The 15,353-nt window shown below is 39.1% G+C and overlaps 1 protein-coding gene across 3 annotated transcripts in view; it reads right to left on the bottom strand.

Annotated features, from left to right (window-relative positions):
* Nucleotides 1-943: 943 nt before the first annotated feature.
* RASGEF1B (RasGEF domain family member 1B) overlaps nt 944-15,353 on the bottom strand; it is a 45,263-nt gene continuing 30,853 nt past the window's right edge. For all 3 annotated transcript variants that reach the window (XM_033214291.1, XM_033214293.1, XM_033214292.1), the window contains exons 10-14: nt 14,289-14,384; nt 8,773-8,868; nt 7,974-8,097; nt 6,438-6,510; nt 944-2,348 (exon numbers count right to left, since the gene is read on the bottom strand). In XM_033214291.1, coding sequence (XP_033070182.1) covers nt 2,324-2,348; nt 6,438-6,510; nt 7,974-8,097; nt 8,773-8,868; nt 14,289-14,384 — 414 coding nt within the window. In that variant the 3' untranslated portion in view covers nt 944-2,323. The remainder of the gene's footprint in view (nt 2,349-6,437; nt 6,511-7,973; nt 8,098-8,772; nt 8,869-14,288; nt 14,385-15,353) is intronic.

Genomic DNA, 15,353 nt, shown 5'->3' with positions numbered 1-15,353 from the left:
ACAGGGAAGAGACTCCCAGGACTAGCTAATTCTTAGAGACAGCAAAGGACTTGGCCCTGAGCATACCCAACTATTGTCAAGAACATAGCCCCAACCTTCCCCTTTATCTAACTCTCACACACCAAGCCAATACAGAAATTGCCCTAACTCACCCGAGGGTCCGGGTACCAGGCAAATGGAGACCACCCCTCCAGTCCAGAGCCTGCTGGAATTATTCAGACTTGCCAGTCCAAAACTGTTGGCCTTGCTCTGCCTTGCCTCCCTGCAGAAACCTCAAAGCCTATGCTTTCTTCTTGCTCCTGCTTCTGCCCCCAGCTGACGCCAGTGCTTCCCCTGTGGCCCTGCAGGCTTGGCATGGCATGTGCCCTTTTCTCTTGGGAAATTGACTAATATAAAGATTTCATTGTCACTGGCCTCTCTGTGTTATCACTTAGCTACTCCCATAAATTAAAATCTCAACAGGTATCATGAGGCAGAAATGCCTTCCTACTCTCAGCGGGATCCCAGGACCAGCAGCATTAGCATCCCCTGAGCCCCAGCCTAAAGCGACAGAATCTGCATCTGCATGTGAAAAAGATCTGCGGGTCATTTGCAAGGATATTGAAGTTTGAGGTGCTGTGGTGGTGTGGTTTCAAGCTTCGGGTCTGGAATTAGAAGGCCCATTTCATGTATTTGTGCCTCTCATTAGCTATGTGGCCTTGTACAAGTTATTATTATTTCCACCCCTAATAAGTAGAGATGAATCCATGCTAAACACTTAGAAAATGCCTGGCAAATAATACTATCATTCTTTTTTAAAAAATAAATGCCCATGCACAAACTGTTGAGGCAGCTTCCTCTGATACATTCTTAGCCAGTCTCTTGAACTGATCCACTGCGATTATAGCCCATGCCCGCCCCCAACAATTCCACCCATAAAAGAAAAGAAAGACGCCACAACTCCTGGCCGCAGAGTGTAAAATATATTGATGGTTGTAAAGGGACAACTTGGGGATATTTTAGGTCTGCTGAGATGATGTACAGCATACATACATGCTCTAGTTTTTGGAACCATGTCATTAAGTTTTCAAATACATCTGTGTTGAACATGGTATTTTGTTTTTTTCATTAGCACGAATTACTACTCTACAGTTTCTTCTAGAGTAAATAAATATAATGGCTGTTTGCAGAGCGACTACAGACTTACTTAGATGTTTAACAAGGTGAACAATTTCACAATTAGATCAACCATTAACAGCAAGGTGTTTTTCATCTGTTTTGTTTACTGCTATAGTGGGGGGGTGGTAACTTTTCCAATTTATTCTTTGTTGACATCTTTAGTTACCAACAGACTCCCAAAAATAATGAAAAGTCGGTTAAAAAAATTAAATTGTAATTATGCCATGGGTTTTCCCAAGATCCTTAAAGTCAGCTCATTTAAATTTACAAGAGGAAAAAAAAAAGGCATCATGGAAAACAAAGTAACAAAAAACTACTGAAAAATACATCTGTAGAACACAGTGGTCAGCTGTAAAAAGCTCAGAAGGGGAAAAAAAAAAGTCCTTCTAGCATGTTAAGCAGTCCAATGACAAACTCTGCTTTTTTTTTTTCTTTCTTTCTAGTGGCTATTTTCCTACCACAGTGTTGAGCTTCATTATTATATTAAATAACTTATATGGGTAAAAAGGAGTTTGCTAACCAGCAGCCAACTCAAAACCTTGTAGGAGGAAGGAGGAGAAAAATTTACAACACAGCACACACTAAGGGGAAACCAAGTCCGCAGTCAGCTTCCAACCAGTCTTACCCCTCTCTGGCAATACTGATTGAGCTGAGGTTTGGGATCTAAACGGGGGGATGGGGAGGGCGCGGGTTTAGATCCCCTCCCTCCACTCCCTTCTTCATTTAAGTTAACAAAAGAAACACGGGCTTCCTCAGAGCCAGCACTCAGCTGGGCAAGTCCCATTAGCAGCAAATGTTCAACCAAATAAAAAAGAACACACACACACACACAAAAGAAAACTCCATCCAGGTGCAGAGCTGTGATTCACATGGAAATTCCAGGAGATGAATCATGTGCAGAGCTGGGATTTTTAGAGGATTCTTTCTCAAGTGTCTTCAGTGAACATTTCAGTCTCACAAAATCTGAGTCTGTCAGCTGCAGGAAATAAGTTCTCCATCTGGTCTTGAGTGAGCTTGCATGCTTTGCTGACCGGGGTGCTCCAATGACTGCAGGGTCTTCATGAGTGTTCTGAGTATGAGATGCCAGAAAACAAAGGCCAGCCCCTCCATGATCTGCAGGAAGCAGCAGCAACAGCAGCAGCAGCAGGCAGGCAGCTCCCACGTGTTAAACTCTGCCTAAGAGGCTCGACCTGAGTAGTAAAAGCAACACAACCTAAGACAGAATGTAACAGACTACTTGAACTAGGATGAAAATGCCTTGTGTAATACTAATTTATCTATCCTGTGTTTTAAGTTTGATTTTACAAAGTTAAACCAGGAAAAAAAAGAAATTCAAGCTTTTAAGTTATATTGGCTCTCTGGGAAAACTGCTAGTCACTTTAAAAAACAAACATTTATTAATAGAGATGGCAAAAGCTTAAACAGATAAGTCTTCATCTTGAGTAGGTTTATATTATAACAAAAACAAAAACAGCAAAGATCATTAATAATAAAGAGCTTTTAGGTATAGGTTATCATAGGTGGGTTTACTTGGTAGATATAAGCATCTTCACCACACATTCCATGAACATTGGGAGAGTTTAAACAAGTGTTGACAATAAGGGTGTCTGCCATCAGAGGTGTATTTGTCATTGCCACTGATGAATCTACGTATCTGCAATGAATGGCTCTAGGACCACCAAGAAAAGCATCTACGTAAAAATATCTTACTGCCTTCAAAGCTAATGTACAAAAGTTTTCAGGTAGGTACAATGATTCCAGAATATAGTCAGCCTGTTCTATCTGTGGGTTTTGCACCTGTGATTTCAATCAACGGCAGATCAAAAATATTTGAAACAAAAAAGGTGTGTCTGTATTGAATATATACAGACTCTTTTTCTTGCCATCATTCCCTAGGTAATATGGTATAACAACTATGTATATAGCATTTACATTATACTAGATAAATCTAGAGATGATTTATGGTATGACACTATTTACACAGCATTTACATTATATTAGGTATTATAAGTAATCTAGAGATGACTTAAAGTATAAGAGAGGATGTATGTTGTTATGTTCAAGTATTATCTATTTCTTATTTTGAGTTTACCCTAAGAGGTTATGTTTTATTGAATCAGTAAGATTGATGGCCACAAGAAAAGAATATTTCTTCAAACAACAGCAACAGAAAGTTCCATTTCATTATACCAGGGACTGGAGTATCCTCAGATTTTGGTATCTGCAGGAGGTCCTGGAACCAATCCCCCATAAATACCAAGGGATGATTATGCTTAATCTTAGTATCCACTTAATGTATGTATTTTGTAAATTATAATAGCCTGTTTTATTTTGTTTTAACTTTTTCGTGGTTGCTATGCTTTGGCCAACACCTGCGATAACCCAGTACCATTCAATGACACTACAGGAGCACGGGCTGAGGAGTAAGAGAGAGCAAGACACCCTGTCCAGAGCTGGGGCAGACATTAGGGGAAGACCCTGTGCCTGCCCTCAAGGGGCTTACATAGCAATAGGGGAAAGAACCACAAACACTACACAAAACCGCATGGCTGGTAATGAGAGAGAAAGACTACCTCCTGACTGTATGAGTTCTGGAGAAAGTCTTTCTAGGGAAAAACCGGCCAGGGATGGGGGAGGCATTGGAGCTGGGCCATGAGAACAGCCAGGATGTGGAAAAGGCAGAGTGCGTGGCTTGAACACCAACACAGATGGGAGTTGTTCTTCAAAGCTCCTTAAAAAACAATTTTAATGTGGAAACTGTCTTTTATACCAACTTTCATTTCAACCAATTGATACGGGAGTGCTGGGAGGGGAAGAGCATAGTCCCTTTAAATAATACAGAATGGGAGAAGGGAAGTGCTGGGTAGAGAAAGGCAGGTCCCTGGCTAGGGCTCCACCCCCAAGGACCTAGGTGAGGACAGACTTTCCTGCCCAAATGTTGCATTTCCCAAGACCACCCTGGCCCGCCATGCTCCCATCCTGGGCCTATAAAAACCTGAGACCCCACCAGGCAGACACACAAGTAGCTGGACGTGGTGAGGAACACATCTGCTACAGAAGACACAATTGGCTCGTCATCGAGAGGACACTGAGGGGAGCGCACTGGTAGAAGGGCATGCCGGCAGGGCACACCAACAGACGCCAGCATACCGGACTGACTGGCGGGATGAGGCAGAGTTTGGCAGGGGCCATCTGAGGAGAGGTTGGTCATCGAGAGGACACTGAGGGGAGCACGTTGGCAGACAGGCACACTGACAGACGCCAGCATACCGGAAGGCCACTGACTGGCGGGAAGAGGCAGAGTTTGGCAGGGGCAGTCGGAGAAGAGCCCGGGCCACTGAGTGGCCCCACTCCAGTGTAAAAACATCTCCCTTTGGGCTCGCCCATCGGCGGAGAGCTACTTCCACTGAATAACACTTTGCACTCATTTTCCAAGCCTATGTGTGACCCGATTCTTCCAGCACACCGAAGCAAGAGCCCTGGGATACAGAAAGCCCTCTGTCCTTGCCATAAGGTAGAGGGTCTAATTGAGCTGGTTAACGCAAGCCACCTATAGATGACAAAATAAGGCAGCACCCTCTAGAGGTCTGAGCAGCAGGGCACTGAAGAATCAAGCCACACCATATCCCCATTGCATGCCCTGGGAGAGGCACAAGGGAACCTTTCCGGTTTCACAATCAAATGTTAGATGTCATATGTTACGTGAACAGTACAGATGTGGGAAGACATTATACAATTCAATCTTTAGCTTTTAATGTCCAATCTCTGACTTATGAACCTTTCCAATCTAACCACTGGTTAAGAGCAACACGTCATAAAATAATAAGAACTAGAAAATAATTTTGTAGGTAGGTCTGGATTAATTTAAAATGTCTGGAGATCATAGGTAATGCAGATACCAGGTATCATTCATGTGTAGCCAATCTGCTTACCAATTTTTAAAAAATCTACAAGAAAAGTAACAAAAGCTAAGCTATACCCAGGGATCCCACCAAACTTACTGTTTTTAAAATTACAGAAAGGAGGGATTAAAAAGGACACATATGGAAGGCAAAATGTATCAAAAAAGGATAACTAAAAGGAGTGATTCTCAAATCTTTTATCCAGCAAGATACGCACTCTGAGGCTCATGTTTTGCACATGAATAATATTAAATAGCACAGTGAAATATTTTAATACAAACACAGAGTAATACAAAATTTTAATTGAAATGTGCCACTGCCAGGCACAAAATTATATATATATGTATAATTAGTCAATGCATTTTAGTTCTATACATATATATAGGCATCAGCCCAACAAGCCTGTTATATCCCATGGCTTTAGGCATTGGCCAAACCTTCTTTATGTTTGAGTCTGGGGATACAAGAAACATCTCCAATCCTTCATCAATTACTATGATATCCTAAGGATAAGAATTCCAATGCCTTCATACCTTATCCCTCATTCACTGGGAGGTACAAAGAAGGCCTAAGCTTTCCCTTGAAACAAACACAACCACACAAAACCAAGTATATCTTAGATATCCTGGTTCATGAAATCATTATATCAAGTATAATGAAGGCTCTCAAATGATTCTGGGACCACAAAAAGAAGAGAAAATGTGCTTGTAAACCCTAGTACAAAAAGGTATACATTCTGAGTTTCTCAGTAGGACTATAATGATAACAATTTTGATATTATACCCTGGGCTGCTTGTGCCTATTAAAGTATCTCAAATGCTTAAAATACAAATTTAACCCTAGTTTTGTTCAAAAATACTCATAGAATAGCAAAAGTTGTAAATCTGAAAAATCTCCAGATTATGTTTAAAGTCCCAACTCTCTCAAACAAAGAGGGGACTGAGATCCACTTGGAAAGTCGCAAACCCAACTTTATAAAGCCTACTGGTACTTCTTTTTTTTTTTTTATCTTAGGTTAAATAAAATTTTACTGTTAGAAGAACTATTCAGAAATGAAGTCTGAACTGATATTTTAGACAAAGTCAATGCATTTTTTTTTTTTTTTACCATACTTTGGTTCAGCTCCTCATTCTGTTAAATAATGGGAGAGAAAAAGAACAGTCTCTGTATATCTGCCAGTAGAAAAAAAAAAAGAAAGGCAATAAAGCAGAATGATGGCAGTGAGAATTCTGAGCCACAAAGATTTGGTGTACAAGAGATAAGGTGCAGAGGACTTGGAACAGATAGACAGCAGCTCCCTATAGAACGCATGTGGCTTTCTTCAAGTAAAGCCAATTTCCTTCAGACTTGTGCAGCAATGAGAAGAATGAGACCCACCTTAGAGACTTCCACCTGTCTTTCTCTATATGATTTTCAGGTCCTTCACTCTCATAAGAAGCCAAGTAGAGAGCTACAATCAAACAAAAGAAAGTGCATTAACATCAAAGCCTTCTCCTGATATATTATCTACCGCCATCCATCCCTTGTTCAACTTGAGCCAAACTCCATAGCAACATACTCTTCAAAATATCAGGTCATGACCAAGAAGCTTCACTGTTTCATGAAGAACACAGACTATCACTTTGCCTCTGACTGACCATCTCAATGAAAACCCAAGGGCTTCTAAGCCAAAAACGCACTTAATTACCTAAGAATGTATGAGGCAAAAAAAGCTTATAAAATGTAAGCCATATGACGCTGCCATACACTTAAGACTTAATGTCCTTTACAAAGAAAGGGGTGAGGGTTCTTTCCTGGTAGCCTGAGTTGTTTTTTCCTTTTTTCTTTTTTTTTAAAACTCTTTACTTAGGTAAAAAGCCAGGTTTCTTAGGCCAATTTTCCATCCTTCTAATATTTTTCTTTCTTTTCAAATCATAAAGACTCTTCATTTAAAAATTCAAGTTTGTTATTAATCCTCTTTATAAAAGAGATTAAAAAGAATCAAATCCCCTCTGGCATAGGTGATATTAATTCAAAATGTTCTCCTGGTTGGGCGTGGTGGCATAATCTCAGCACTTTGAGAGGCTGTGGGCAGATTGCGTGAGCCCAATAGTTGGAGACCAGCCTGGGCAACACGATGAAACTCTGTCTCTACAAGAAAAAAAAAAAAAGAAAAGAAAAAAAATTAATCGGGCATGGTGGTGCACGCCTGTACTCCCAGCTATCTGGAAGGCTAAGGTGGGAGAATTGCTTGAGCCCAGGAGGTCGAGGCTGCAGTGAGCTGTGATTGTGCCACTGCGCTCCAGCCTGGGTGACAGAGTGAGTCGCTGTCTCAAAAAAAAAAGTCATTATTGTAAATACTATCAATCTACTATGAGACATTGTTAATAGGTGCTATTAATTTCTATAATATTAGGATATATCAAATCAATAAAATCAATCTCTAAATATTTTATGAGCTCACTTCTCTTCTGATGATTTTGTTCTGTATCTAATCACTTGTTCTGCTTCAAATTCCCTCATGTTTTAACAGGTTAAAATGTTCCAGTACTTTTTTAAACAGCAGGGGGTAGCAATTTACTGTTTTTGTTTTTTTCCTCCAAATTACATGGACTATCAACATGCCACAAAACACCTTTTGTCTATTCAAGTAAGTTCAAACAAGAAAAAAAATTATCCCATTTGTGGCCATAGCTTTGCAAATCTGGTATTATAAAGAATACTTAAACACAGAAACATACTGTTTGTAGGTGAATATTAAGTGCAAATATTTTAGGGACAAATCATACATTTTCTGTGACACAGAAAACTCTTAACATGAAACAGATCAGAGGACAGGCCTCACTACTATATGAGTAACCAAGCATTTCTATACTAACATCCTAAACAAAGGATTTGGGGATGCTAGTGGTAGCTCCCACTGAATGGTCTTACCATCTTCACTGAAGACTGGTACTGTGATCAGATACTGCAAGATCTTCCGGTCCCTCTCAAATGGACACTCCACTTGTTTCCATGTCATAAATTCACTCACTTGTTTGGCCAGTTCCCAAAATTTCTGGAAGATAAGTTAAAAAAGAATATAAAGGTGATCATAAAAAAAAATTATGAGCTTGGGAGAGGCAATTCCATTCGAAATGATTCCCTCTTATTTTATTAAAGAGACAGGGTTTCACTCTGTCACCAAAGCTGGAGTGCTGTGGTACAATCATATAGCTCACCGCAACCTCAAACTTCTGGGCTCAAGCAATCCTTCAGTCTCAGCCTGCCAAGTAGCAGGGACTACAGGTGCGAACCACCATGACTAGCTAATATTTTAATTTTTTGTAGAGACAGGGTCTCACTGTTGCCCAGGCTGGTTTCAAACTCCTAGCCTCAAGCATTCCTCCCACCTTGGCCTCGTAATGGACTGGTATTACAGGCATGAGCTACTGCAGCTACTTTCTGGTCTTTGCTCTTCTGAATTATATAGTTTTCTTAATTTAATAAAACTCTATTTGTGAGGTATAAAAATTTTCTCAAGCTTCCTCAAATAGTAATAATCATCATCATAATGGCTCAGTTACTCTCTTCTACTTGGTATTGTTAATTTCTTAAACAAAATAATATGGAAAGAGATAATTTGTTCTGAAACTGCAGAATTGGCTTTGGCTCCCTGGCCTGGAATGCAGTGCTGGAGAAGCTGCCCCTCTCCTTGTGCTCGGATTTTTGTATCCTACTTTATCGCACTCACCTCAAAATTGACATGGCCATTGGGAAGGCGGTTGGCACAACCCTCATTGAGGAAATAAATATCTTTGATTAAGAGACTGAAGAATGGTATCACAATCTAGAGGAAACAAAAGATTCTGATTTGTCTGGGCAAACAAATATTTAGTCTCTCATAAAAATACACGAGATTAATGAACAACATTAATTTTTGATTATATGAAAGGCCACAAAGAATTAAGGTACAGTATTTTGTTTCTTACACAACAGTAATTTCTTCCTTTACATAATTTTGCTTACAATACAACTGCTATTTATAACCAAAGCACAGCAAGGACAAGTAGCATTGGGAAGTGAATAGGTTAGTACTTTTATTACAATTTTTCCTATTTTTCTCATTGTAGTAGTATGCAATAAAATCTGAAAACTCTAGCTATTAAGAAAGAAAAAATACCTAAAAGAACTCTTGCCTTTCATTTAGCAACCCCTTAGCAAAATGTTAATAGAATACCTATCACTGCAGGCACCATTTTTTTTTTTTTTTTAGAGACAGGTCTTGCTCTGTCACACTAGCTGAAGTATGGTGGTGCAATCATGGCTTACTGCAGCCTTGAACTCCTAGGCTCAAGCAATCCTCTAGCCTTAGCCTCCTACGTAACTGGGACTACAGGCATGTGCCACCACACCCAGCTAATTTTTAAAAATTTTGTGTAGAGACGGAGTCTCACTATGTTGCCCAGGTTAGTCTTGAACTCATGGTGGTCAAGCAATCCTCTTATCTCAGCCTCCCAAAGTGCCCAGATTACAGTCATGAGCCACCAAACCCAGCCATGTACCAAGATTTTAAGATGCATGACCCATCTCCCTGCTAGAAGCTGTACTGCTTATTATTTAGACATCTACATTTAAGACAAAACTTTTTTTTTTTAGATAAACATTTCTTCTTGAAGACATTCCTCAAGATAATGTGAGAGCTCAAGGTTTTAGAATAGTTGCTACAAACTTTCTATTGTAAACCTGGTCTGTGTATGACGAACAAGTTAGCACCTGCTCTCCCGGGAAATCACCTAAGAAGTACCTTGCACAATATGTTTTGAGACAAATGTGCCCGAGGTGAAGGAGGAAATATGAATGTATAAATTAAAATTAATAGTTGTTTAAAAACAATAAACCTTTAAAAATACTTTCCCATCTGAATTCTTTGGCTTGATGAGGTAGTGTTTAATTAATTAGCCTAAAGCAATAATCTCTCAGTAAGTACCCCAAATCATACTAAACCCACAAGAAACAGAGAAAAAGGCTCACATACAGTAATTTCCATTTTCTCTCAAATGTCAACATATTTTTAAAGATTCTAAATTTCCTACAATGTAAAAAATCAATTAAACACCGATTGTGGGTCTATCTTGTTTCCCCGAGGTCAGATCTTTGAAGTTTCCTAAGCTTATGACTCAGGTGGGTACCTCTATATTGAGTGAACAGGAAAACATACTTTTGGGCTCACACACAAAAATATTAAGTATCAATTCCCTTCTAAGGAAAAATTCAGATTTTCACCGAAGTCATTTAAAAAACAAGTTTTGATTATTTTTGTTTCATTGATTTCTGAAAATAACCAAAATGAATCTTCCATTTTGACATCTTTGGACATCTCACCTAAATATACTTTTAATCATTTGTTATTATCTCTGAAAGTCTCTAAAGCCAAATTAGTAAAGATCTCATTACCTTTCCTTCTAATATGATTGGCTATTTTCTATTATGTTAGAACTAAACAACATAGTAACAATAGTAAAAGTACAACCGAACCTTGCTTCTTTGAAAGACTATTTGTGAATGGGAATGCTGGACTTTGGATGCTGCCAGACAACAGTAAAAAATTTGGCCTCAGAATTTACTGGTGATATAAGCTAGGAGTTGGCAAACTGTGGCCCTCGGGCCTCTTTTTGATGGCCTACGAGCCACACATTTTACATGTGTAAGTAGCTAAAAAAATCAAAATAATAATATTTCAAGATGCATGAAAATTATATGAAATTCAAATGACAGTGGCCATAGAGCTTTACTGGAAGAGAACCATATTCATTCATCTTCATATTGTCTATGTCTGCTTCTGTGCTACTGTGCCCAAGGTGAATATGCACTTAGAGGATAATAAGGATACATCATCATAAGACAGCCCCAGGGAAACAAGAACAAAATTATAATCAAGATGTAATATTTGTATACTGTAGCGGCTTTTAAACAAGAAATTTATTTTTGTACTCTATTCTTTGGTGCTGAGCTGTGAGATTCATGAGGTGTTGATCATTGACTATTTCTTGCTGATATTTAAACTTCTTGTAAATTCACACCAAGTGCCTACAGCTGGAATAGAAATTCTAGGTGGCAGGGGCTATACCTTACATGATTTTTGCATTCAGGGGTGCCTGCAAGATGCTTGACTCCTGACTATCTCAATCACTCTTTCATAAAAATAAAAATATAACTAATCTTACTTATGATACTTTACTGCTCTGTTCCTTATGCCTGTATACAAGAAAGAAGTCTTGCAGGCTTCAACTTTTCGTTTATTCATGGATAATTCCCTTCAGATCTGTAGCCCCTATACAAATCTAATACAGTGAAAATCAGATTATAAGGACTTCCATGAGCTAAGTGAATGTACACATTATTAATAGGACAAAGCAAAGGTTTATTTTCCTGAAGGTCTTGTCAATGATGTTTTTAGCAGGAGAACTTCTCAAGTAATAGTATTTTTGAATTTCCTTTCAAAATATTGTAGTTCAGAAACCCAGCAACTACACCATAAGGGTTTTGCCAGTTCCACACCTAGAAATGAATGCTGATAAATAGGACCAAGTAAGTTCACAGGAGCAGAATTGGAATGGCAAGAGGATTTAAAGCCATGTAATCATATGAGGAATGGTTAAAAACCTGGAGACACAGGTACCTACAGAAAAAAAACCCCAGCTATTTAAAGAATATTTAAGGGCTGCTGTGTGGAAGACACATTTGGTTTGTTCTATATTAGGTACCTAGAGATGTGCCACTCTGACCACACAAACTTGAGATTTAAAAGGATACAAAAGATTCACCATATTGGTCAGGCTGATCTCGAAATTCTGACCTCAGGTGATCTACCCGCCTTAGCCTCCCAAAGTGCTGGGATTATAGGCGTGGGCCACCACGCCTGACCAAGAATCCCAATTTTCTTGAATAAAAGGTGGATTTAACTAGAAATGCTTTCACTCTCAGCCTTTGAGACCAACTGTAAAAAGAGATGGCAGTTTTTAAAATGGCTGTGATTTTTTTTTTAATTTTACTTTAAGTTCTGGGATACATGTGCACAATGTGCAGGTTTGTTACATAGGTATGCATGTGTCATGGTGGTTTGCTGCACCCATCCACCTGTCATCTAGGTTTTAAGCCCCACATGCATTAGGTATTTGTCCTAATGCTCTCCTTCCCCTTGCCCCCCAGCCCCCTTCTGGCCTCAGTTATGTGTTGTGTCCCCACCCTGTGTCCATGTGTTCTCATTGTTCAACTCCCACTTATGAGTGAGAACATGCAGTGTTTGGTTTTCTGTTCCTGTGTTAGTTTGCTGAGGATGATGGCTTCCAGCTTCACCTGTGCCCCCACAAAGGACATGATCTCATTCATTTTTATGGCTGCATAGTATTCCATGGTGTATATGTACTACATTTTCTTTATCCAGTCTATCATTGATGGGCATTTGGGTTGGTTCCATGTCTTTGCTATTGTAAATACTGCTGCAGTTAACATACGTGTGCATGTGTCTTTATAGCAGAATGATTTATATTGCTTTGGGTATATACCCAGTAATGGGGTTGCTGGGTCAAATGGTATTTCTGCATCCTTGAGGAATTGCCACACTATCTTCCACAATTATGTAAATTATGTTGAACTAATTTACATTCCCACCAACAGTGTAAAAGTGTTCCTGTTTCTCCACAGCCTCACCAGCATCTATTGTTTCTTGACTTTTTAATAATTGAATGGATGTGCTTTCATTTGTTTAATGAACTACAGAGTACAATTTATATGTTCACATAGAACCTGTTTAAAACAAAACAAAACTAAAGCAGACACAATGTATTAAATGATGTAAAGGGTAAGTACTTGGGACTTTTTGTAGAAAAAAACTTAGAATTCCACAACTGAGAAATTTTGGAGGGATTGCTCTTCAGAATTTCTTTGGCCAACGCTGCAGCTCCCTACTCACAGATATGATTCCACAGACTTCTGGGGCAGAGCCCACCAAGCCCTCACTGAAGCCCATGCAGAGAGAACCTTGCCTGCCCTGCAACACAGAGAAGGTGAATGAGGCCACATACAGCCCCTTCAGTGGGCTTACTCTTCAGTGTGCTGCAATTCTCCCATATGTGCTCGCTGTTTGAAGCTGAAATGACTTCATATTAGATTCTTTTCTCAATCTAATCACAAACATACTGGGATGGAGCAAGTAAAACTTAAAAGCTGGCAAACCCTGTCAGGCTACAGTAAGACTGTCATCTCTGCTTCATACCCCCTCCGATTTTATAAGTTCCTTTATTTAAAGAAAAAATTGGAAGGATTTACAATACTCCTCAAACATTGTTAGAACTGATATTTCAGATCTGATTGAGAACCAACTTAGCATTTACTAAAGGTGGGGTTGTGTGTTTATTTTTATTTTAGATCATTGAGGCTGAAGCTTTTTCAGGGGACGTGATTGGGAAGCTGTGAAAGGTTTTTTACCTCATTTTCTTTTATTTGTGGAAGATATAGTTTAAGTTAAAAGATGGATGGAATTGAAACCGAAAATAACCTCCATCAAGCAACCTTCATTAACCCAGTTACCATAACTAAGCATTCACTTCTCAAATAACATGACCGCCAAATGCCGAAACAGCTTATCCTTCCTCTGTAAAGAAATATGACACCGAAACGTGCCAAGAAAGGACCCTCAGAATCAAGAAAATGGCAGATGCAGGATGGTACTAATTTGTTTAGGAGTATGGTAGAGTGAGAAAGGACCATTAATTTCTCAGACATTACCCCTGTACTTTTTCTGCTACCCCCATAATCCAATTAGTAACAGCACGCCTAATGTTACAGCAACTAACCTACTTTCTGAAAATAAATGACTTAACCATGGGAGGTAAGCTAATTCTTTTAAAAGAAAAGGTTACATTAAGTCAGCTACCTTGTGCAGAGCTTAAATGTCTATTTTCCATTAAACTAAATTACTCTTTAATGCTATTAGTCATCTTAACATATGACTTAATGTATTGCTTAAAACAAAATTAAGAGGCACTACAGAGTAATTATTTAAGTAATGTAATAATAACACAGCAATATCCAGTCTAACAAACTTTCTGGTAGCATTCTCCATCTCTGTGTGGCAAGTGGTATCATTTCTAGAGTACATGTCTCTCTTAAATCTCAACAAGTAAAAAAGCTTCAGTGTAGTAGTTCACATAGCATTTCAGTATAAAACACAGCAAGTCTACCATAAGAAAGACTTTAAGTGCATACCTTTTCTCTACTACTATGAGCAGTTAAAGACCTTTGTGCTGCTCCACGAAGAGCTGTTCGATAATTATAGAAATTGCTTGAAGGGTCCATCTGATGCTATAGATAAAAGACAGAAGAATATTAACTCTTTATTTATTGTAAACTTCTGTAGGAAGTTTACGAGATCACACATTTAGCTACACATGAAATTCAAAATTAGTTAGGAAACTCAGTAGGAATATGATTTATCCTTCTCATACACACAAATGCACAGGACACACATTGCACAAGTGTTTTCTTTCCTGAGGTTTGGTTGTAATTATGTGACCTGATGTCAGCTTCAATAAAGTTAAACCTAAACCACATTCTTTCTAGGCTAATTGTTGAGCTTAGACGTAAAACTAGTAAGAGTCAAACACCAGCAGCAGAAAAATGTCCTGTTTGCATCTGAAAGTCAATGGGCCCTCTGATGGTTAGCCATGTACAGTGATCCAACACTTTGTAGTGACAAATCATGCACAAATAATTGAAGCATATCATTTTGCAAGAAGGAAAAGAGACGTATTAGGTTGTATAAATAGATCATAAAATAATAGGCATAATGATAATTTCCAATTTGGGAGAAAACTTGGGAAAGAACGCTTTCTTCTTATCTCCAAAGATAGTCATTCAAAGCACTGGCACACCAAGGTAGTGCTCAGATGAATATGATTCAAATACTCATACTCTGGCACATGATTTTTTTTTTTTTTTGAGACAGGGTCTCACTTTGCCACCCAGGCTGTAATGTAGTGGTGTGATCTTGGCTCACTACAGCTCCCACCTTCCAGGTTCAATCAATCCTCCTGCCTCAGCCCTGCAAGTAGCTGGGACTACAGGCACGCGCCACCACACCCAGCTAATTTTTTGTATTTTTCATAGAGGTGGGGTTTCGCCACGTTGCCCAGGCTGGTCTTGAACTCCCGGGCTCAGGTGATCCTCCTGCCTCAGCCTCCCAAAGTGTTAGTATTACAGGCATGAGCCACTGCACCTGGTCCACAATTCTTACTATCCTCAGAATTGTATGGGAAGGGCTTTTTCACAGGT

Source organism: Trachypithecus francoisi, unplaced genomic scaffold (assembly GCF_009764315.1).
Source record: "Trachypithecus francoisi isolate TF-2019V2 unplaced genomic scaffold, Tfra_2.0 Lachesis_group1, whole genome shotgun sequence".
NCBI classification, from domain to species: domain Eukaryota; kingdom Metazoa; phylum Chordata; class Mammalia; order Primates; family Cercopithecidae; genus Trachypithecus; species Trachypithecus francoisi.
The sequence above is the reverse complement of the archived record's forward strand: the minus strand, read 5'-3'. Positions and strand labels throughout refer to the sequence as shown.